General features: G+C 40.9%; 2 protein-coding genes across 6 annotated transcripts in view; one reads left to right on the top strand and one right to left on the bottom strand.

The window, feature by feature from the left end:
* Window positions 1–2122, top strand: part of B3GALNT2 (beta-1,3-N-acetylgalactosaminyltransferase 2) — a 24173-nt gene extending 22051 nt beyond the window's left edge. For both annotated transcript variants that reach the window (XM_035108411.3, XM_035108410.3), the window contains exon 12: window positions 849–2122. In XM_035108411.3, the coding sequence (XP_034964302.3) occupies window positions 849–983 (135 nt within the window). In that variant the 3' untranslated portion in view covers window positions 984–2122. The remainder of the gene's footprint in view (window positions 1–848) is intronic.
* Window positions 2032–23404, bottom strand: TBCE (tubulin folding cofactor E). Of its 4 annotated transcripts, none has more exons than XM_088666447.1 (17): window positions 22929–23404; window positions 19688–19824; window positions 18393–18477; window positions 17159–17350; window positions 16866–16954; window positions 16035–16134; window positions 14038–14140; window positions 12933–13009; window positions 12203–12298; window positions 11130–11194; window positions 10964–11028; window positions 9564–9716; window positions 8110–8263; window positions 6562–6630; window positions 5623–5682; window positions 2528–2619; window positions 2032–2298 (listed from the first exon to the last, which is right to left on the bottom strand). In XM_088666447.1, the coding sequence occupies exons 2-17, from the start codon at window positions 19788–19790 to the stop codon at window positions 2206–2208; spliced, it is 1596 nt and encodes a 531-aa protein (XP_088522573.1). In that variant the 5' UTR covers window positions 19791–19824; window positions 22929–23404; the 3' UTR covers window positions 2032–2205. The 4 variants fall into 4 exon arrangements, with proteins under 4 accessions (XP_088522573.1, XP_060128842.2, XP_060128840.2 ...); XM_060272859.2 differs by having other exon boundaries at window positions 23255–23404; XM_060272857.2 differs by having other exon boundaries at window positions 2159–2619.

Below are 23404 nucleotides of genomic sequence, written 5' to 3'. Positions count from 1 at the left end.
AAATTCACTGTATTTATTTTTCCCGATTTGAACTGTATTTATTTCCCCCCGGTGATTTTCTTGAGTCAAAATGAGAGTACCCCTAAACATTTTTTAAAGAAAAATAGCACCGAGTTATACCATAAAATTATATATCAATGGAAAGACAATTAAAGAAGAATGTAATGCAATAACTTTTATGAAGGACTATTTATTACAACAGCAGTCATAAAGAAGAAACATGAAACACACAGAAAAAAAATGAGATATACAGGTTAAATTGCCGTGTTGGCACTTTACGATAAATAAGTGGGTTTTGGGTTGCAGTTTTGGCACCCGGTCTCTAAAAGGTTCGCTATCACTCTCTTAGTTTCTTGGCTCAGGGTAGCAAAGCACTGCATCCATTCCAGAGGTCTGAGAATCGGTTGTATTTAGCAGATCTTTGCCAAACAGAAAGTGTGAGATGGGGAATCTGTGGCCTTGCAGAGGTTGCTTGACTACAGTTCCAATCATCCCTACCCATTGACCATGAAAGTTGCAATGCCACAAGCTCCTGATTGCTGCATGGCATCTAACCTGGTGACTTGCTGGTTGAAGCAATCCAGTCTTAAGTGTTTGGTTCCTGTTGCCAGCAATATATTTCTAGTTATTTATTGAGGAAATCTTTGACTTCTGCTCTTCTTTAGTTTCTCACTACTCCTTTATCTGCCTACCCCTGCTGTCTGTATTTTAAAATATTGTTACAAGAGGATACTTATATAAGTAATATGTCCTGAACTGCCTTTGGAACTATCACTGACCTCTTCTTATTTATGTTTGCCATGTTTTGTTTCCTATTAAAGAATCTCTGAAATAATTCTCTCAAACAGGACGATCTCTGGTTGTGCGAGAAGACATGTGAGAGTGGTATGTTGTCCTCTCCGCAGTATTCTTCAGAGGAACTTGCAGAGCTCTGGAAAGTCAAGGAACGTTGTGGAGATCCCTGCAAATGTGATGAAAGGTGAACTCTGGCCCAACCAAGAGAAAACTAGTTTTCAGTGATAACAGGAAAGGCTCTGTGGTTTCTGAAAAGTATTTCCTTTCATAAGACACATCATCTGTCTCCTGTGTAGTTTGTCACTTGTGACAAATATTTAGTGTGGGTAAGTGGCAGTTGTGTGTATGTCCCCCCGCCCCCAGGTTACATGGAAAAAGAGGAAGTATGTTTGCTGTGGGTGCCAAACTATACATGGAATTCACTTATTCTCACAGGCGGCTTCACACAGGTAATTAGTTTTGTGTCAAATGGCCCTTTAACAATGTTTTGTACATCTTTTCTTTTGTAAAGGGAGCCTTTCCATTTCCATATTCTCTATTGGGAGTTTTACAAAGCTAAATGTGAAGTAAAGCAATTTTCTTTATTAGTAAATGACAGATGTAGATAAGCTTGACCTCTCATGCATTAATATGCAAAAAGAACAAGGATTTAAGTCTAGCCTTAGGAATGTAAGTGTACTACTGTAAAAATATATACTGTACGTAATGAGGCCCGCACTACTGTGCTATAGAGGTTCCCAACGCAGGAGGGAAGCATAAGTTAGTGTACCAGTATTCCACTTATGGGCACTATATATTCTACAACTTGCTAAAGAAAGGTGGTGAATGCTGCAGTAATTCTGCATTTCTCCATTCCTTGCACCAGTGGATGAAGGAATCAGGGTAGCAGGTCCTTTCTCCCATGTGGTGGTGTGACTATGGAGCACTCAGGCAGCAATCCTATACCCCATTGGGCGGGTGGGGGGGGCAGGCATGGTGTAGGATTGTGCTGTAAGTAGCTGTGTTTACTTAGTAGTGTTATGCTTGCTAGTAATGCAGTGCCCTCAGGCCAGGTGGACAATGAGAATACCTCAGTTTTTAATTCTCTAGATCTTATGATTATATCTATAATAATGAGAGTAGAATTTATTATAGTCCCATCCACTTCTAAAAGTTAGCAGTGTAGCACAAACCATGGGTTAAATGCATTTCCATTAAGCTGGTTAAAGCTTACCTTTTCTCAATGAGGCATGGCACTGTTTTTAAAGAGAAATTTATTAACAAAGTACAACACCTAGTAATTTGTTTAGTAAATAAGCATTCCATTTTTCATATCAAGGTTCTTCCAGATTTTTTTTTTAAAAAAATCAACATATGACTAGGCTTTGCTAGCAGCATACAACTGTTTATTGAAAGATGTGAAGGCAGCAGTTACCATCGGACTAGAATGGAGTCTTCATTTTCAATAGAGTAAAACTGCAATGGCTTTAGGTCATTGTCTAGTTCAAATTCCTTGCCTTTCATCTAGGATAAGAAAAGATCCAGATATTAGACTATTTTAATCTTGCATAACTTTTTTAAAAAGGCAAAAGATGTGAGATCAAGCAGCTGCTACCTCTCAAAAGAAAGCCGAACAAGGTCTAAAATTATGGTTACTGTCCTTTACAGCAATCAAATTCAATAGTGTTGGAGTGCAGTGTTGACAATAGCAGTGTGACAAATTGTATTCTGTATTGTATGAACATGAGCTTACTTTAGAACTTTCGTAGGATAGCTTCAATTCTGAACCTGGGATTTTAAGTAGCCGATACAGCAATCCTTTAACTTTCTGGATAGTCATAGACTCTGTATAGGGAAAAGAAAATTGATCAACAATTACCTTTTAATGCATTTAAGTAGATTTCCTGAAGTTGCTCTCTTGAAGCAATTAGCAGCAGCACCTCAGCAGTTTCACATAAAGGTAATAATATAAAAACTATAAACCAAATTGGAGTTTCTATAGTTTATGTATACAACACACTGACTGACCTAAGTGACCTTCAGGACTTAGTTTATGGCATTTGCTCTTTTGTACTTTGACTGAAGCTCTCCCCTCTGCAAAAAAATGATTGTCATTCTAGGACAGGGGTCCCCAAACTACGGCCCCCGGGCCGGATGCGGCCCAATCGGCCTTCCAATCCGGCCCGCGACGACTCCCGCCGCCCGCTGCCGCCGCCCGCTCTCACGGCGCGCGGCGCAGCGACGATCTAAAAAATCGGCAAAAAATCGCCGAAAATCCTTTGTGCGCATGCGTATGGGCCTCTCCCGACCCGGAAGAGGTCATTTCTGGTGCACTTCCGGGTCGGGGGAGGCCCATACGCATGCGCACAAGCGTTTTTTGGCGATTTTTTCCCCGCCCGTGTGCGTGTGCGCATGCGCACGGGCGCGCACTCCCCCGCCCTCCGGCCCGCTGCGCGCGCACTCCTCTGCCCTCCGGCCCACCGCGCGGTCGGCGCGGCGGGCACCGGCCCGCCGCGCAGAAAGTCTGGGGACCCCTGTTCTAGGACCTTATGACAAGGTCCAAAATCATGTATATTAAATAGTTCTAGTTTACCACTAGCTTTATGTGCTTGCATTACAAACCAATACATATGAACATGGAGGTGTATTTTTGTAATGAGACTTGAAGGAGTAAGTTAGTTTTTTAAAACTATCTTCTAAATTTGAGCAATGCAAGATACTGGCTGTTGTGGGTAACCCCCTTCCCCTTTCATTTAAAGCTTTATCTGAAGGCACAGCAATAGTGAGTTACTCTATTGTCACAAAATGTACTTAGAAAAATATTTTTCTATTAACTTTTTGGAAAAGCTGTATATTTTATGCAACTTGTGATAAATGTGATTTTTATTTTAGAATAAATACTTTTCAAAATACAGTGTTCAAATTCATTAAGACTATTTGCTCACATGGTCATGCAAGTGTGTTGAACTGTATTCCCGCTACTCCACTATTTTTTTCATGAGAAATTCCCATGGAGAATGATGGGATTTGTATCCATGGTGTATATGCTATTTCTTCTTCCACAAGATTCTAAAGTCAGGTCAGTTTTGCCTATATTGGGATATTACACAAGAATGGAAATGGGTCTTGGCTGTGTGTGTCCCCATCCACCAGAAAAATACTTCCACTTTGTCACACTGGTATTTATTTTACTTGGGACCTGTATGTAATTGTGTAAGCAACTGCTGCTTAAATGCTTTTCTCCAATGTAACAATTAAGTCAGCAGAAACTACTCTATGCTGTTTCATCAAGTAAGTACTAAAGGTGTAAAATTTTGAAGCAGGGCAGAGAACTGGGATTTTTAAGGGAAAACAGGACATGGAATTGAAATAAAATTTTCCTTTAAAACTGCTTTAACAAAAAGCTAGCATATAAATTGGTATTATTTGTCATATTTACTCATAAGTAAAGCCCAGGTAAGCACGCAAAGGCTTGCAGACCCAAAAGTATAAATACTTTATGCTGCACTTCTATACATGTCTCTCAGAAGTAAGTCCCATTAAAGTTCAATCATATTTGAGTATAGAATTGCAGCATTGAGTTTTGTATAAAGGACAGCAGACACAGGATACTTGCTCCTAATGCCTCCAAACAAGATCACCAGACAGCCAGCATAAGGCAAGAAAATGATGGCCCTGTATGTTCTTTAATCTTGAATCTGAATGTTGTATTCTAATAACGACAGGAATTATCCTCCTCTAATGTTGCTGATTATCTTACCCAAAAGATAATCTTGCATATATTCCTAATTTATTTTAGCTTTCCCACAAATACTCCCCGTTAAGCAGATGCTGCTTTAAGAGGATTCACCATTTATTCAAAATACATACTTGAACAACTAGACTGAAGTTTTGAATGTATTAAGCAGTCATCCAACCTAACCGGGGGGTGGGGGTGGGGGCGGAATCCTAATTAGGGTAGTCTGTAAAAAATTTACAATAGCCTAATTTCTCCTTTTCTCCTTCAAAGGAATACTCTGTTAAAGATGCTTCTTACATCAGTGTGCAGGCTGAGGGTGATTCTGCTGCCTTCAAAAAGGCAGAATGAGGCTAGTTTCTCAATGCCTTTTACAATAGAAGGAAAACTGGGTGGTATCCAATGAAATAATTCTGTTAACGCAAGGACTTTTGGCTGCGCAACAGAATTTACAGGTCAGGTCCTCATCTCCTAAATCTGTTCTGGGTTTCCCCCTAATCTGGAGCAGATTTGGGAAGGGAGATTGGGGTGCACAGGGAGAAGTTCTGTTAAATCAACAAAAATCCTTGCTGTAATCCAACTAACTTTGTTGCATAGTGCCTTATGTACCCTTCAAGAGCTTAATCCACTTTATGTGAAAACAAATAATGAGGTAGCCAAGAAGCACAAAATAATTCTGACACACAGAAACAATAGGCTATGTCAAATGATGAAATCCTGGCTTAATATGCCATGATATAAATTTAATAAATAATAATAATAACGATATAACTAAGCTCTGTGCACCAGCAGACAGTCGCTTTGTGCAAGCTGAGAAACAAGTCAGGGAGCCACAGTTAACTGTAAATTACCCATTACATGCCAAATGGGACCTATGGTTTATGACTTTCAAAGAAGCTTGGACTCTTAAGCTAACTTTAAACCATATTGGTTTGTTTAGAAGGCATTAACCCTGGTTCCCATGTAATGGGAAGTTACAGTTAACTCTGGATTCCTGAGTTTCCCTAGTCACCTGAATGAGTTTTATGTTGGTGCACAGAACTCATGCATATCTTGGCTTATCAAGCCGGGATTTGATCATGCCTGAAATCAACACTGATTCTTGTCCTTACCTGGCAGTTTCTTCTCTATGGGCTTCTGATCAGGTCTGTCAGGACACTTAAAGGTCAAAGCTTAGAAAATAAAGAACAGTGGAAAGCTTATGTAATACTAACATTTTATAAAATGTATATTAGATATAGGCAAAGGGGAAAAAAACCTTAAGCATATTTCCAATTAACCCCTAATGCACTGTTGGGTGTAAGAATTCTTGACACTGAAAAGCATATGGCAAGTTCAAAGGCAATAGATTAATACTGATAACTTACAATACCTGGGCATGACTATATCCTAAGAAACAATTTCAGGGTGCCAAGAAACTGAGAAACTTTGCTTGACATAACTGGGTCACACCACAATGGTACAAGCAGAGTTTAAAATGTCTTTAGGACAGGGGAAGTCACCATGCCTCCTTGTTACCAAATACATTAAGAGTATTCCTTCCCCTCTAAAATAAGCACATCCATCTGAAAGCATTTTTTTTTAAACCTCTGGCCTCACCAGGAATCCTGAGTGTACTGAAGAATATTAGACTTAGATTCAAGAATTAGTTGTACAGTAATATCACATGTTGCTCATCACATATAGCAGGGGTGCAGAACATGCAACCTTCCCAGTGTTGCTGGACAACTCACATCATCCTCAGTCACTGGCCATGCTGGCTGGAGCTGAGGGAGTTTGGAGGCCAACATCCTCTGGAGAGACACAGGTCCCACACCCCTGATGTATAGTAATCGGAATCATGATCTTAACACCCCACATCCTTGTTGGTTTAAGGCTGCAGAAGCTATATGGCGAGGAGGGGAGGAGTCACCAGTTAAATAGTCTGTTGGGGATGTGTACAACATCATAACTGAGACATCCTTTAAAAAAGTTACCTGCTCTACAAATACTGCACTGTAGGATTACAAACTTTAAAAAATACTTTTCTTTAGTTTGCCTTTATATCTTACCCAACAGCTGACTTTTTAGTGAGAAAGGCTGTTCTCTTTTCAGCTCTCCATCTTCAGGGGCACCATATTCTGTTAAGGAAAAATGACAAGAATAACAATTCACTTTTAATGCTTAAAACAAAATACTAGTATTGTGGGTAGGTTTGCTCATGCTAACAGGTAAAATAGGGACTGCAACTTCTCAAGGGTTCAGACATTTCTGACTGGGGCTTTAATGGCTACACAAGGGCAACAATGAAGAAAAAGATCTGATGTAGAAAGGTCTGAAAGATCTCATAAGCACATTCATCTGAAAGGAATTACGGTGGTAACTCGGGTCACAAACACCTCGGGTTACAAACACTTCGGGTTACAGTCTCTGTTAACCCGGTAGTAGTACCTCGGGTTAATAACTTTGCCACAGGCTGAGAACAGAAATTGCGCGTTGGCGGCACGGGAGGCCCCATTAGCTAAAGTGGTACCTCAGGTTAAGAACGATTCAGGTTAAGAACGGACCTCTGGAACAAATTAAGTTCGTAACCAGAGGTACCACTGTAGAAGCTTCTATGCACCCAGGAATCCTACAGTACCAGAAAGAACATACTTATAAGCCCTGGTCAAACCTTTGCTCAAATCAAAAAGTTCGTGTGCAGAGCAGGTGTGTCCTACACTGACTGACCTTGCAAACACATATCACCTGAGGATCAGAAAAGCCAATGTTTTGTTATTCTACATTATGAATTCTGCCAGGGTGCAAGAGGGAGGCAGTTGCTGGGAGAGCATCTCCTCTTGGCTACAGACAGGTTACACTGCAAGGGTACTGAGAGGACGATGCGGTCACTCAGCATTCCAGATGATGCTGGCAAGCGGGTTTTGCCCCACCAAAAATAAAGACTATTGAGTTTTATTCTCTGTAGTTCCAAGGGATTGGAGCAGGAAACCTTCTTGGACCAGGAGGGCCACATTGCTTCCTGGACAACCTTCTGAGAGCTGCGTGCCAGTGCTGCGTTGAGCAAGAGGCAAAAGTTGGTTCAAGAATGGATGTTACTTTACCTTTTTCAGCAGGCTACATTCCAGCTACAGCAAAAGCCAGAGGTCTCTACTTGGCCCCACCTCCAAAATCGCCCCCAGGCAACAAACAGGTATTACTGCAGTTCAAGGACACGTACCAGCCAAGCAAAAGCAACCAGAGAGGGCACAGAGCAGGGCTGGTGAAGGATATGGCTTGTGGGTGGGCATGGGCTGTAGAGTCTTGAGAGCCAAACAGAGACGACTGGAGGGCCACATTTCTTTGAAGCTGCAAATATGTGTTCCGTGCCAATATGCTTTCTCCTCCCTCTCCCATGGCAGGTTGCTGGAAGACAGGCTCCCCCTCTCCATCCTAGAAAGATGTGGGCTAGATACTACTGAGCCCAAAGGTTCTGGAAAGCGGTGGAAGTGTTGGGCCAGATTCAACTAACCCAGGGGAATAGTGAAAAGGATAGCCACACTACTTTTTGGGCAGGCAGGCATCTGAAAACAAGTCAAAAACACTAGAGGAAAAACCCTTCCTTCTGACACTATACTTACTATCACAGAGTAACTGGAACCTGGGGTGAGCAGCAAGGAATTCCTCACTTGGATTGTTTTTGCTTGGATCCTGATTACCACCAGCCTTTAACCAATCTATGCCATATTTTTTCCTGTAGTCAAGTTCTGCTCCCTTCCTTTCATCAGTGGTGATCTGTGACAAAAAAGGACATGTTTCTGTAACATATCCCCAGAACAGCTGTTACCAGTTTATATAAAGAAAAGTGTGTATGATCAGAAGGCTATAGTTTATGTCATTTCTGGTTGTAACTTGGACGATGAAAACTGCCGGGTCTTTTCCTAACCCTAACCCTAACCCTGGGAACTGGGGAACTGGGAATGGCTTCAACTCCAGCAGGGTTTTCAAATTAGCAAACGATACCACTTAACACAGCTCCAGCTCCTTTTCTACTATAAATGGCTTTTGGGCTTTGGATTTCTCAAGCAGCACTCACCCTTCTACATTACAAACTGCTGCTGTACACTAAGAGGACTTCTGAAAACAGTCTGTAATGTGGCAAAAAGAAAAAAAGGCAAAATTTCTCAAGCCCTGGGGGTGCCTGAAGCCATAGTTTCTGTAATGGGACTATTAGCCCACCATCTCACAGAAAGAAAGGTAAGCGAATTTCATTTGAGGTACCTATAAACATCAATTGATTACCATAGAAAAAAGGGGTCTTAAGTCCCAGCCCTAAACATCAACGCCAAAGGAAACAGCCAGCATTGGGTATAACAACTGCTGACCCTGAGCAACAGAATATCCTGGGTGCTTTACTGCTGCTTCACCCAGTTTAGTAAAGGGTACAGTACTAAAAGGTACAGAACTACATGAATCAGAAATACATAGAACCAGCATGGTTCAAATGATACATGTGTACTAGGATTTAAAACGTATTTACAGTAAGCCCACATTTAACTAGTGCACATTCAGCTTTATATGCTTGACAAATGATATATATATATATTTAAGTGGTAAGGAGACAGGGAACTGGGACAAAAAAGGCATTGGCAATTTCACCCACCACTGAACCTGTGCTTTGACTTCATGCAATTTTACTTTAGGTGTGATCCCCAGAATGTAACCTACGTGGTAAATTGTGGGTTTATTGTATATAATTTCAACATTGCAGTATGCGTATGCTACCCTTGCCTTGTTTCTGCTACACTGGTGCAAGTTGTTCTGTGTGCTGTCAAAAGTTACACAATCTTCAGCAACGGGATGCTTTTCCAGCATCCAAGTTTAAATAACCCAAATTCACAAAAAGTCAACAACACAATCAAAAGTTGAAGCTTATTTTTAAAGTCTCTTCTTTGGGATCACATTTTTGGTCATCTGAGAAAACTGATCACGCCAAGAACAATTAATTCCATGTTATGGTTTGTGCCTAAAGTTCTCAGGTACAAGAAATCTTTTCATGCTCCTCAACACTGCTAATTGAAAAGAAAGGACATACCTCAGACTTGTTCAAAAAACTTAACTGGCCTATTTTGGCAATAATAAGCTGCTTCACAGTCGCTGTGTTTTTGTCTATATCCATTAAAGGGTTATTCCGGCAATCGAGAGATTGAAGCTTTTGTAGTTTATCAAGTTCATTGATAACGGACCACTGAAACAAGAAAATGGAAAAATATGCCAACATGTAAACAAATTTTTCCTCTGCTGCATATTAAATGCTACATGAGGCTCTCGTAATGGCCACTATTGGAATGACAATGTATTACATTAAACAGGAATAAGTCATTTCACTTAATTATCTACATAATGCTTAGAAACTGGGGGCAAATCCTAACGGAGTCTAAAGCTGGGGAAACAAATCTTGCTTGGTCTCACACTAATATATTTCAACTTCTACAGCTAAAGAATCATAATTCTGAAGCAGTTTTAACACTATTCTTGTTTTAGGCAAAGGGAACTAAAATGAGGAAACTGCTCAGATTTTACTTAAAATAACCCAGAAATCAGCTTGCAACCATCAGGGGCTGAAAATCTCAATAGGCTGTGTAGAGCAGGCATCCCCAAACTTCGGCCCTCCAGATGTTTTGGACTACAATTCCCATCATCCCTGACCACTGGTCCTGTTAGCTAGGGATCATGGGAGTTGTTCTCCAAAACATCTGGAGGGCCACAGTTTGGGGATGCCTGGTGTAGAGGCAGTGACTTAATGTGTTAACTCTTACTGTTATTGTGGTACTTGCCCCATAGCAAAATCTTAATGAAAACAAGAATAGTGCACACACATACCCCACCCTCCACCCACCCACCTCTTTTCCCATTTTCTTCCCAATGTCTCAACAAATGAAACTGATTTGTAAAAATGTTACGAGAGACATTGCATATATCTCTGTAAACCAAGAAAACCTTTAATAAATAAAAAATAGTGCACACACACCAAATTCATACCCAGAGAAACTCGCTGAAATCAACAAGACATGGCTATTTTCAGTCCATTGGTTTTTTTATGGCTCTGCTCTAATTATCACTTAGATAAATCCTTTACATTTTATTCTGTACAGTTCATATTGCTAAGAAAAAACAGCCAGCAACTTTTCAACAAAAGCAAAAGTTCTCGATTTTGAAGGTGCTCTATTATTAATTCAATCTAGGGTGCAGATTATGGGATGGATACAATACATAGTGTATAGTCCCTACATCAACCCCTTGCATAGTATATGCCACAAATATCATACCAGCCAAATGCCCTGGCCTGACATTGTAACATTTTCACTGTGTACTCTCAATTGACTGAAAGTCTGTTTTGAAAGTTTAAAAGATAAAAGGCAGTGTTAAGTTATAAGACACCAGTGTCCACCCTTCTATACACAATTCAATGTATTACATCAATATTTTACTTACTTCTGCTATTCTGTTGTCCTTTATTATAAGATGTGTTAAAGAAGGGAACATTCTGGTCTTGCAACCTTCAAAGAATAAAAAGAATAAAAATGAATAAACTGATGATAGTAAAGAAAAATGAATACACAAAAAATGTTAACGGTGCTGTTTACTTCAGTTTACTTACCAAATTTTACATCAGGAAAATGGATGGAAGAAATTCCATTGTTTGAAAATATTAGTGTTTCTAATCTGAAATTTAAAGTCATAGAGTAAGGCAGTTAAAATATAAGCTAATAATATACAACATATTATAAGCAGGTATTAAAGCAAGCACTATGCTCTGATTAATCAAATCCAAAGAAAGAAAGAAAGAAAGAAAGAAAGAAAGAAAGAAAGAAAGAAAGAAAGAAAGAAAGAAAGAAAGAAAGAAAGAAAAGATTCCTCAATGGAAATAAAATTATGGAAAGGAATATATTGCTTGAGAAAACTGAAGGTAAGAAAAGCAAATCCAGATCTAGAGAAAAGGACACGAGGAAGCAGCAAGTGATTCAAGGGATAGATTCAAACTCATTTTGATGGTCTAAGTTGTATTTAAAGCTGCCTGTTGCATCACTAGAGCAGACCTCTGCTTGCACCACAGGAACTTCACCTTCCTCTCTTCCCTCCAATCCCAATGCACCCTCAAAATATGCTCCAGAGGCAGGTTAGGGGACTGGAACAGATTTAGGGGCGCCCAGAGGAGACAACAGGAAGGTGAAATCCAGCTGAGTAGAAGTCCGCTTATGCATCATTGGATTCTGCCCACAGTGCATAAGCTGCAGCCAATATTCATGGAGTTTTTGTCTGGTATAAACAAAACATGGTTTAAGCTCAGTGCACAACATCTTACTTGGCATCCCATTAAGTTACTTAAAAAAGGGGGGATGAACAGAAATTGATTATAGACTACAGACTTCAAAATGGGAATGTGGTAGAAATGAAATGGCTATGTGGTAGAGCAAAGTAGAATAACTACATCTGTTCTTTGGAGGAATCGCCAATACATTCTGCAAAAAATATAACTCTTGATCATTCCATATGGCTGGTGCACCATAGATGTTAAAGCTTCCATGACCAAAAAATCAGGAGGGGGACACAAGATTGTGAATTGCCCCCCTCAGATCTTTGGCTCTAGCATGTCTTCACCCAGCTGACCTTAACCCATGGTTATGTTTTACACAAACGGTGAAATTAGCAGTAGTACAGTATAACATTTACCTTGGGAGATCTGCAAGTAGATGAAGTTGATTTTCATCTGTTAACAGGTTGTCTGAAAGGTTTAACCATTTCAAGTTATGTAGGACATCAATAGGTCTGAGGGAAGATACCATATTTAAGAGTACAATAAAAACATTAAGAAATGTAACTGATTTCTTATCCCTTTGCCACATTATACAACGTGGGAAATTTTTTTCCGCTTTGAAGATTTTGTGAACTGTTCGTTTTAGACCCTGTAATATTGGAATGCTATATCCAAACTCAATGATCACAGAGAACTATTTATCCAGGATTGGTTCCACGAATTTGTGCTTGATGAAGAACTGAAAAGTTGCCAGCTCTCACTAGCTTTTAGAGGTATTTACCTACAAGATGCAAGGAATGGAGTATAAGCAGATTCTCAAATCAGACCACTGGGTCATCCAGCTCAGTACCATTCATTCTAACTAGCATGGCTGGTCAGTCTCATATTTTCCCCCAAACCTGGTACCCAAGGTCCACAACTTGAGGAGCTCAAAATTGAAAATTCCCCATTGTACGAAGTACCAAGCTGAAAACACTGATGTTCTCTCAACAGGAAAATCCTCCAGAGCATTCAGAAATCAATTGGATTCAGCACCATCATTCAAAATGGTTAGCATGGCATAATACTAAATGTTCAACCAGCATTCTAATAAGGAATATCACAATTCAAGAAGACTGCTTATGGCATTGACAGTTACTCTCATACCTTTTTAAAAGTGAAATGTCATTGGCAGTAAGATGTAGTTCTTCAAGAGCTGGCCACCCGGTAGCACATGAAAGAACCTAATGGGAAAACCTCACTTAGCATAAAAATACCATTTTGTATATCAAGCCACTTTCAGGTGTCTCACAACAGGTAACATAAGGCATTATCTTTTTTCCTTCAGAGGTATTAAGAAACCTTCCTTTTTATGCTTCAAATAAAAAATGCCAATACTATGTTTTGCTATATTTTTAGTAATAGATATGTTTAAAGTGTCTAAAAGCAATTCCCAAACGTAACTGGAGGTGTTCCATCACAATGAAGTATTTTCAGCTTTAATATTCACAGCAATTTTGTTGAACATACAACTCAACCCTAAACATCTTTGCTGATACGTTCCAGTGACTTCAGTAGAACTTCAAAGTTAAATGTGATTAGAAAAGCAAACACACATGATTTGTCTAGGTGAAAGTTAATAAAATCTATTTTATTAGGATTTTGTACTTTACATGGTGCGGTATTGTTGACACCAATTATTTATGTGCAGCAATATTGTTTTATTGAAAAAAGTGAAGGTCTTAAATGGTGTCATTCTTAATAACTTTTATCGAGTATCTTGTTTGTATGGCTTTCTTGGGGTATATTTCAGCCAGATACAGGCTGGGTACGATGAAATGTTCTATTAACATAAATATGTGCACTTCCCCTGGAGTTTTGATAGGGAAAATTTTTCAGGATCTCACAAGAGGATTAATTTTGTATTTGTGAATTGAAGGCAATTGAAGAGCTCCTTCATTATTTGTGCTCTTGCTATGAACAGAAGTATTGATGAACTCAAAGTGTTCTCGAAGCTACCAACATGAGTTTGACCAAACTGCGGGAGGCAGTGCAAGACAGGAGTGCCTGGCGTGCTATGGTCCATGGGGTCACGAAGAGTCGGACACGACTAAACGACTAAACAACAATTGATGAACTCATGTCACATATAAATTACATATGATTTTGTAAGTGAAGACCCATAACAATCTTTAAATATTTTGTGACAAAAACAAAGCCGTATGATTACGGTCATGCCAAGTAATTCCAATGCAACATTAAATTACATTACCTCTGTCCATGTCACTCCTGTTTGATTAAGTGCTAAAGTCTTGAGATTACAAAATGTTGTTGAAGGAGGTGGTGGAGTAGACGGAAATTTCATTTTGTTTTGACTATGTAAAAATAGAAAAAAATGTCTTGCTTTTAGTGAATGGAATAAGTTCAACTCAATTATCTTTGTTGGTTAATGCACAATTTAAATCTTGTGCTTAAGGCAAAGTAAGTTTATAACCCTTCTTTTAAATTCCTGTAAATTACTATCATGTTTAAGATAATACAGGTAACTCACAATTTATGCACATTTAACTTGTGCACATTCAGCTTCACACGTTTAGCAATCAAAAATAAAAAATGGGGCAGGCATCCAGGAAAAAAACTTCAGCAATCCCACCTGTCATTGTACCCAATGCATTTTGACTATATGCAACTTTGATTTAATGCAAAACCCTGTAAAGTAACCCTCACGTAAACTGAGAGTTGCTCACAGTTTAAATATCAACTGGAAGTAATCAGATTATATTTTAAACAAATTGTGCAAATGTTGTATTTCAGAGATAGATTAAGCCAAACTATTTTTTATGTATGGTCAAGTGTTAATAAGATGTCAGTGATGCAAGCCACAGCGAAGTGCCAACCAACTGGCAAATCATTCAACCAAGGGCCAGTAATCTGATTCATGATCCAATCTCCCAATATTTCTATTTTTAGTGTAAAGCAGTTGAAGGGGTCTCAGATTTGATGGGAACAGTGGTGCATGCATGTGAAGGGATGAATCCTTTCCCTTGTGCCATTTCCCCAGGCTTCCCCCAGAAGAGCATATGGCAGCTAGGACGTGTGTAGGTTTAAGATCAGGAAAACAGCACAGGGAATGTGTTGGAAAAACATCGCCTGCTGCTACAAATAAGAGCCTCTTGCTGATGCTTAACTAAAAATAGATCTGATCCTGGATTTCTCATGTTGTGTGGACAACCCAGGTTCAGAATCTCAGCTCCCTGATTCTTAGATTTTCCAGAAAGAAACAGAGTGTCACTCTTCCTTGCCCAATACACATTAAGTTCTTTATGCTGCTCCACATTACTGTCAGCTTGGAATGGATAAGTATGAAACACTTATAAGATTCTTCTTATATATCAGACATGTCCAAGGTGTCAATTGCGATCAACCAGTCGATCCTAGGATAAATTCTGGCCGATCGCCACCCCCCTCCGCTGGAGACGTGCCTGAGCAGCCACCACCTCAGGGGAAGCAAGCTGTTTTGATGCTGCGTGCACACCCACACCTACCAGCGGTGCCCGCCCACCCACCTTGCATCCACCCCATCCATGGGGGGGGGGGACACAGCTGGAGGTGGAGACAGCCGGCGGTGTGGGCGTTCCTCCCTGCACCCACCACTGCTGCTGACCCTGCACCCATCTCGGGAGAGGCAGCCAGCGCCCACCTGCCCACCCTGCACCCATCCCTAGGTGGTATATCGCTGCCAGTTTTTATACTGGATCGTAGATCACAGCCTACTTAAAGTTGGACATGCCTGTTATAGATCAACATTACAAAGCCTTTAAAGGATTTCAGTTTCTTTGTTGCTAGCATGTTAATGAATAAACTTTTCTTTGCCAACATGTGGATTCAAAACATACTAACCTCAACATTATTTTCTAATTTGAAAATCAAATAATTAATAGTTGAAAAACACATAATTGTAGGTCAGAAACAAGTTATTTGCAAAGCACTGACAGTTCAGCTGAGCCTACAAGGGGATCCCCGTGCCCATTTTAATCCAAACACCATTCAAGGGTAGGACTTTTAAATGGCTCTTTTCATGGGTTTTGACAAAATTAGAATATACCACATAAAATAAAGCAAGGCAAAGATGATATCTGTCTTAATCAGTCAGAGGACACCCACTGAGATTAGAGGACTCAAGTTGGTCCTACTTAAGTCAATTGATTTCAATGGAACTACTCTGATAACCACTTACATTCCATGAAATATGAAGTACCTCATAAGTACCTGAGATTAAGTATTTCTAGATTTTCAACTTGGCTTGCAATGCCTATCACTTCCTTCCAAGAGGACAAAAGATTTTTTGATAGACTTATTTGCTTGATATCTGGGCATGAACATTAAAGAAAAATGGAACTGAATTGTGAGGTTCAAGAAGTAGGACCTTGCATCTTGTTACTTTCACAGTCAATGTTTCTAGAACAGGTCATTAGTAAAACACCTTGAAAAGAGGTACTGCTTAAAGGTATAGCTCTCACCCAGCACCTTGGTCAGTAAAGTCAAGAACAAAGAGTTAATTCAGATCATCTGCATTCGTTCTATCAATCCTAAGTAGAACACCCAATTCTTTGACATTTTGATATACTTCTCACTTTAAGTGATCCTAGCTGCAAAAATTAGAATGTTTTATCTAGTTGATTATAAGTATGCTACCTCCTTCCTCTGCTGTAAAGTTAAGAAGTGCTGCCTTCTGAACCTGTGTTTCCAAACCAAATCAGACCTAGCGCTAACCATGACTGTTTTTTCCAGGTGAATAAAGGGAGATTTTATTCTGAGTAACACATTTTGCAACTGGGTTCTGTCCATATGCAGGCTAATAATCTTTCCCATCATACCCGGGCTAGTAACTTGCACACTTATTTACAAGTCTGAAATTCTGGGCTACATGGACGAATAGACTGACTTGCCGTATGACAATTTCCTGTTTCTCTAAATCTCTGCACAGCTTGCAGTCAATACTGTGCAAAAGATAAAACCTTTCACATTTTTTTAAAAAAAACCACTTGCAGGAACTGATAACTAATTCAGCAGTTTTCTTTTTTTAAAAAAAAAGGATACTGGGGCATGCTTTTCTGATTTCTTCTTCTGGACCAGCAAGGCTTACTGCACATTCGTCTACTGAGATGTCAGTTAATGTATTCAATTGCCTGCAAGAAAAGAGTGTCTTAGCATAAAACACTTTAGTGAAAAGCAGGAGGGAGGAACCTTCAGCCTATGGTCCAAACACAGCCTGACAGGTCTCTCCCTAGGTCATGCTCCCCCCCCCCCCCCTGCTCTGTACCCTCAACTGCCAGAAACACATTAAATGGCATTCTTATATATTGTTCATTTGCTAGAGAAAGCATACTTGCATTTGTTTTTCTTTAATGGAATCAAAGCCAACAGTTTCTACGGTCCTGCTTCCAAACATTAATGATGATTCTGTCCCACCCTCAGCATCTTTTTCATCTTCATTCAATCCATACTGCTTCTTGACAGCAGAAAGGAAATCTACTCCAAAATTTGCCTTGCTTGGACGAATAAAGGATCCACCTGTGGGATGCCTGGAAGGAAAATATAGAAAATTACACAATTATAAACAACTTTTCTGTCAAAAAAAAAAGAGCTTCTGCGGTTGACATTTTAGTAATACTTTTGTTTCAGAACTGTGGAGGCAGGTACGATAATAATGTAATAAACACACTTACCTGCACTGTAGAGCTTCACATACACTCTCAGCAATCCTTACAGTAGCTCTGCAAGGTGTCAATATTATTGTATCTCCAGAGCTTTGCAAAATTAATAAATGTACACTTGTTCAGGGGCACTGAGACACTTGACTCTAACTGATTCATAGGTCAATTGCTTAGTCTTCGCCCCTCCAAACCTAATAAGTATTGCAAACAGCCTAAAACAAGAGAGCTTTTAGGAAAAAGACAAAGGCTGCTCCTGGAAACTCTTCTTTCATTCATTTCTCAAACAGTTTAGTAACATTTGCCACAAAAATACTATGCAGATATTCAGAATTCTTGTATGCAACATGACATTATATTAAATGTCTAATTTTTATTTTTTGCTAAAAATCTTCCTCTTCCTCGTCACTTAGTTACTTCAGGCCTGGTTTACGGCAATGCACACTGTGTGGGGCTTCCCTCACGCTTGATCTGGAAGCTGCAGTTAGTGCATAATGGTGCAGCACGATTGCTGACAGGCCTTGTCAGTATATTACACCTGTGCTTTAGAGATCTGCTCTGGTTGCTGATTTGCTACCAGGCCAGGCTTAACGTGTTTCTATCAGACAGAAATCCCTTAACAATTTGGTACCAATTTACCCAGGAGAGCACCTTACCTCACATTTGCCCACTCAACCGCCTTGCTCAGATGCTCAGGGAGCTGAGGTAATTTTAATCTGTCCCAGTATCTTAACTTTGTATATTCTAGTGTACTATTGTAAACATTTCTTCATTTTATTGTTTTATCTTTTTGACAGCTGCTTTGAGGATTTTTTTTTACAATTTATTTAATGAAACATATACACACAAAATCCTCTGGTTCATCTGTTTGCTATTTTTTTAAAAAGTACTGCATATGTCAATATTAACTCACCTGCATCTGAAATACTGTATTCCTTCATGACTACCATTATGTTTTCCTTTTTCAGGGTTGTCCCATTCCACTCCAAGCCAAAATCCTAAAGTAATTATAAACTTTGCTTTTACAAGTGCAAAACTCAATGTGAAAAGAAATCTGCCCATAATTTTTTTGCATATACTGGCAGAGTCTGCATGACATACTAAAGCATGGTTGAAGGTGACATGAGTGAGCAAAATTAATCAGCGCCACACTCTCTGCTCTGGGCTTAATAGGTCAAAACTCTTGAAGGTTCAGGAATGAACAAAAAGCCATCTGATTAGTTTGTGCTTTTTGCCTCAAAGCTGACACCAATTTTGTATGAATGCTACTTCTAATCCCAATATTAATTTTAAAATATTATTGCCCAATGAATTTTTAAAAAGCCTGCTGTTAAAACATGAACACCTATAGCTAATCAATGTGTCACCCTGGACATCAGAACTGATTAATGAACATTGTGTAAAACATCAGCTAAAAACAATTTCAGCTTGATATTCTTCCATTTTATCAGTACTTGCCATTCTTGGATATTATTTGTATAATAATATGAGTAACTAGCATTTTCCAAATAAATAATTTTTAAAAATTTTTTCCAGTAGAACCTTAGAGACAAACTAAGTTTGTTCTGGGTATAAGCTGGGTATAAGCTTTCTGTGCATGCACACTTCTTCAGATGCATGCACACAAAAGGTTATATCCAGAACAAACTTAGTTGGTCTCTAAGGTGCTACTGGACAATTTTTAAATTTATTTCGACTGTGTCAGACCAACATGGCTACCTACCTGTATCTAGCATTTTCCAATATGTTTTTGCTAAAAATAGAATTCATGCTACAGAATAGCTGCAAAAACAGAAATTAAGCTCAATTTGCTAATGATGAATCAGGCCTGGACATTTTACTTAAGTTTTCCTTTGCAGTGCATTCTTCCTAAAGCACTGAAAGCAACTGCCTCCTGCGGAGAACAATCATAATCACAGTCAGTGACAGCCACAGCCATATCCAAGGCCCAGCCAACTCCTGCCACTCATTTTTGCTGTGCCAGCGCCACTAAAATAAATGTTTGTGTATCATTTTGAATACAATCAACTTTACTTCCAGCTAGGACTTTAAAGGGCTCGTTTGAACCCCTATACAAGATTGATACTATCCAAAACATAGTGTGCTAACCTTCTGAAGCAACATACCAAAATGAATTAATGTTTTATCACTTTGTTTGTCTTGCCATCCAGTGATAGTATATGATGAAATGAAAAAACATTTCCCTACCTGTTGTAGGAGGAACTTTGCCAGCATAGAGCACAGTTCCATATTCACCATTACGGAGGATTCTTCGACCAACTGCATCAGAAGGAATGCTGCTGGTCATCATGAGAAACTGGAGTTCAAGATACTTCTTTAAAGATCTGTGGAATATGACCACATCTATGTGTGAGCCAGGAAAACATAATCTGGATACCCTGTTTTCAAGTCTTCTATCCCACCTTACCTAAGAAGCATGCCTAGGGCAATGTCTCATCATCAAGGTGCTGCAGACAAGCCCCCAGCACCAACCTGGGCTCCACCCAGCATTGCTGCTGCCCTTGCCATCATCAGCCTTAGCTTAGTGCTGCAGTCAGTCAGTCAGTCAGTCAGTCTCTCTCTCTCTCTCTCACACACACACACACCAGTAGGACATGCTTACCTGGAAGGGAGCAGTGGTACTTTGGACAGCCCCAACATCTGAGGAATCAAAGATGTCAGCTGCTAGTGCATACTAGAAGTGAGCAGTAGTTCAGTTGCCATCCAAAGCACCACTGTTGCCTGCTGAGTAGCTCTAGTTGGAAGGGTGAGGAAGTGACTAGTGGCAGTAACAGGTGAGCTGCGTATATCTGGTGATGATGGCAATGCTGACCAGGGGCCCAATGGGGTTGTGGGTCCTACTGCAGAATGTGGCCTCCAGCAGTTGCCCCAATAAATCAGGAATTCATGCTATGTTGATAGCCAACTTTGGGGCCTATTGAGAGTATTATTTATTTATTATTATTTTTTAATTAAATTTGTATACTGCCCTATACCTGCAGGTCTCAGGACAGTTCACAGGATAAAATCAGAGTATGAAACCACAAAATACATAATCAAAATAAGAACAAGAGCCACCCAGTAACCCGCCCCCCAAGACATTTTAAAAGGGCATAGGATATCAATCAACCAAAGGCCTGGTTAAAAAGGAACATTTTTGCCTGGTGCCTAAAGGTGTATAACAGGCATAGGCAAACTCAGCCCTCCAGATGTTTTGGGACTACAACTCCCAATATCCATGACCACTGGTCCTGTTAGCTAGGGATGATGGGAGTTGTAGTCCCAAAACATCTGGACGGCCGAGTTTGCCTATGCCTGGTGTACACTGAAAGCACCAGGCGAACCTCCCTAGGGAGAGCATTCCACAGATGGGAAGCCACTGCAGAAAAGCCCTGTTCTTGTGTTGCCACCCTCTGGACCTCTTGTGGAGGGGGCACATGAAGAAGGGGACATGAAGAATATGACGTAGCTAGCTATCACCCAAGATCAGTAGACACCCTGGCTATCACTAGAAATGGTTTCATTGATTTATTATTATTATTAATAAAAATAAAAGCAGCTGCAATAATTCAATCTAATACCAAAGTATTAGTATAGCTGCAGTCTAGGAAAAAAGATGAGGGCAATACTTACACACAGTATATATAACAACAGTTATACAAGCTTTTTGCTTCAAGTTCTGTTACACTTATAAAGGAACTGTCAAACATTAACAGTTTTGACACTTAGAAGCATCTACATGAAGTACCAGGGCAACATTCTGTAGCAACATGAGTCTGAAAAACTTGCATAACCCAATTATTTTCATTCATGAAGTCAACACCTCCATTTCCAGTTATAGGTGTTGTGAGGGGGCATCTTATCTCTCTGGATCTGAAAGGATTGTTTCACACAATATTGGTAAAGACATTGGCAGAGTGTTTTCTGGGGCAATCCAAGTCATGCGAGCGAAGTGTCATGCCATAGGGCTACAGCTCAGCCAAGATGTATCCACCTTTCCCTGGTGACAACAATGCTGTCATTGATCAGAACAAGCCCAAATCACATGCAGTGCCTTAGGGCATGTACAGAGTTCCAGATGAGCTGAGCTCCTTGAGAACACACTCTTCAGTCTAAAATAAAATAAAAAAAATCCTTCAGTAGCACCTTAAAGACCAACTAAGTTTATATTTTGGTATGAGCTTTCGTGTGCATGCACACGAAAGCTCATACCAAAATATAAACTTAGTTGGTCTTTAAGGTGCTACTGAAGGAATTTTTTTATTTTGCTTCGACTCAGACCAACACGGCTACCTACCAGTCTAAAATAGTTAAGCAAGTTTGGGGCGGGGGGGTGACAGCAATATGGTTTCTTTAACGAATGTTAAAGGCCACAACGAAGGTATGTTAAAGAAATATAAAGAGGCTGGTAAAGAGGCAGTGTAGACAAAACTCAAAAGGAACTAGTTCCAAGAAGGCTTTATACTGTATTTTCTAAGTCTTTCCTCCACCAAATGATGAACTACTAAAGGAACTCTCAAGAGCACTCTATATTATGACAGCTCTAAGGGTGCCAAGACCCCCCCCCCCACCATAAGGGCAAATAAGAGGTAGGGTTAGAGAGTACCCCTGCTACATACAGCTTCACAAAAATGTTGAGGAGTGAAAATCCACCAGTACACTTTTGTACAGATCAACTCCTGCAAACTAGCCATATTTCAATACATGGGCATAGCCAGGATTTAAGTTAGCAGGGCAGAACCACAGTTAGTTAATATTTTCATTGATTTCCTTGATTTAGGGAGTGCGGAGGTGCCCCCCCGGGCTACACCCATGCCGCACTACAAGCATCACTGAAGCTCAATAAAAACACATTTTTTGTTGTTGTTGCAGTGCCAAGAGTTTAGGATGTCTTACAACACTTATGGCACCCTGGGGTGCCTTGAAGAATGGTCTGGCAACACTGGCACCTGTCCCTCTTTTATCCAATGCCCTCTTGCATCTCTGCCTCCCAAAGGCTTGCACAGCGCTGGCTACAAGCTCCCCAAATGGTGCCTCTGGGACTGGGCCAGGGGGTGCTGGTTGCCAGAGCTGAGGCATCCTCGGGGTAAGCAAGCAAGTGGGTGAGGGATGCCAGCCATAGCTGCCAAGTTTTCCCTTTTCTCACGAGGAAGCCTATTCAGCATAAGGGAATTTCCCTTTAAAAAGGGGATAACTTGGCAGCTATGATGCCAGCCAGCCCACCAACCCTTGCTTGTTGGGAATGGACAGCCAAGTGGGAGGCCAGGCAGGCAGCCAAATGCTGCACTATCCTTCCTTGGGCTTGCTGTGTGCAAGGCCTGCCTGGGAGCTCAGCCGAATGCCCGGGGCTGAAGGGGAGCCTTTCCACCATGCACGCCCGGCAGCGCTCCTTGCTGACACTGCTACCTCAAGGCAAGGTAAGGTAAGGTGTCTCCGCTGGGCCACTAACCTGGGTGCATCCTCTTCCCGGGTCCCTTTGGGGCAGTGTTAGGAGGCACCCCTCTTTGGGCCTCCCAGCCAGCATCCGGGGAGAGAGACGCCGAGGCAAGATGACTCGCAGCTCCTGCTTCTCCCGCCACAACAAAGGCGCAGCTGCTCGTCCTCCCCGGCGGCCTCCGCTTTATAGCAGCCGGGGAGGGAGGAGCCTCCTGAGGAGCGAGTGGGGTGGGGGCCGGAGACAGGAAGAGTCAGGAAACCCGACACCCCTTTTCTGCCGCCCCGGGGGGTGGGGGGAGGAGGCAAGCCCCGCCCCCGTTAAGCAGCGCCGCCTCTCACCTTCCGAGGTCTCCGCCGCTTCTCCGCCAGCCCGGAGCGAGCCCCTTCTCTCCGCGGCGGTCTTCCGCGGCGGCTCTCCGCCCGTCTCAGCCCAGGGTGGCGGTGGGCACAGAGCCCCACCCCCTTCCGCCTCAACCGCCACCTTCGCCT

This window comes from Zootoca vivipara, chromosome 3 (genome assembly GCF_965207765.1).
Source record: "Zootoca vivipara chromosome 3, rZooViv2.hap1.1, whole genome shotgun sequence".
NCBI lineage: Eukaryota > Metazoa > Chordata > Lepidosauria > Squamata > Lacertidae > Zootoca > Zootoca vivipara.
This window is presented reverse-complemented; position numbering and strand designations above follow the sequence as displayed.

What these genes read in the sequence shown, in the direction of transcription:
- TBCE (XM_060272857.2), bottom strand. Translation starts at nt 19,790, where the DNA reads ATGATGACCAGCAGCATTCCTTCTGATGCAGTTGGTCGAAGAATCCTC. An exon ending in TCCATTAAAGAAAAACAAAT is followed by an intron (nt 16,955 to 17,158) that starts GCAAGTATGCTT and finishes CTTTTCTTGCAG; the next exon opens with GCAATTGAATACATTAACTG. An exon ending in AATCAGAAAAGCATGCCCCA is followed by an intron (nt 16,135 to 16,865) that starts GTATCCTTTTTT and finishes GTTCATGCCCAG; the next exon opens with ATATCAAGCAAATAAGTCTA.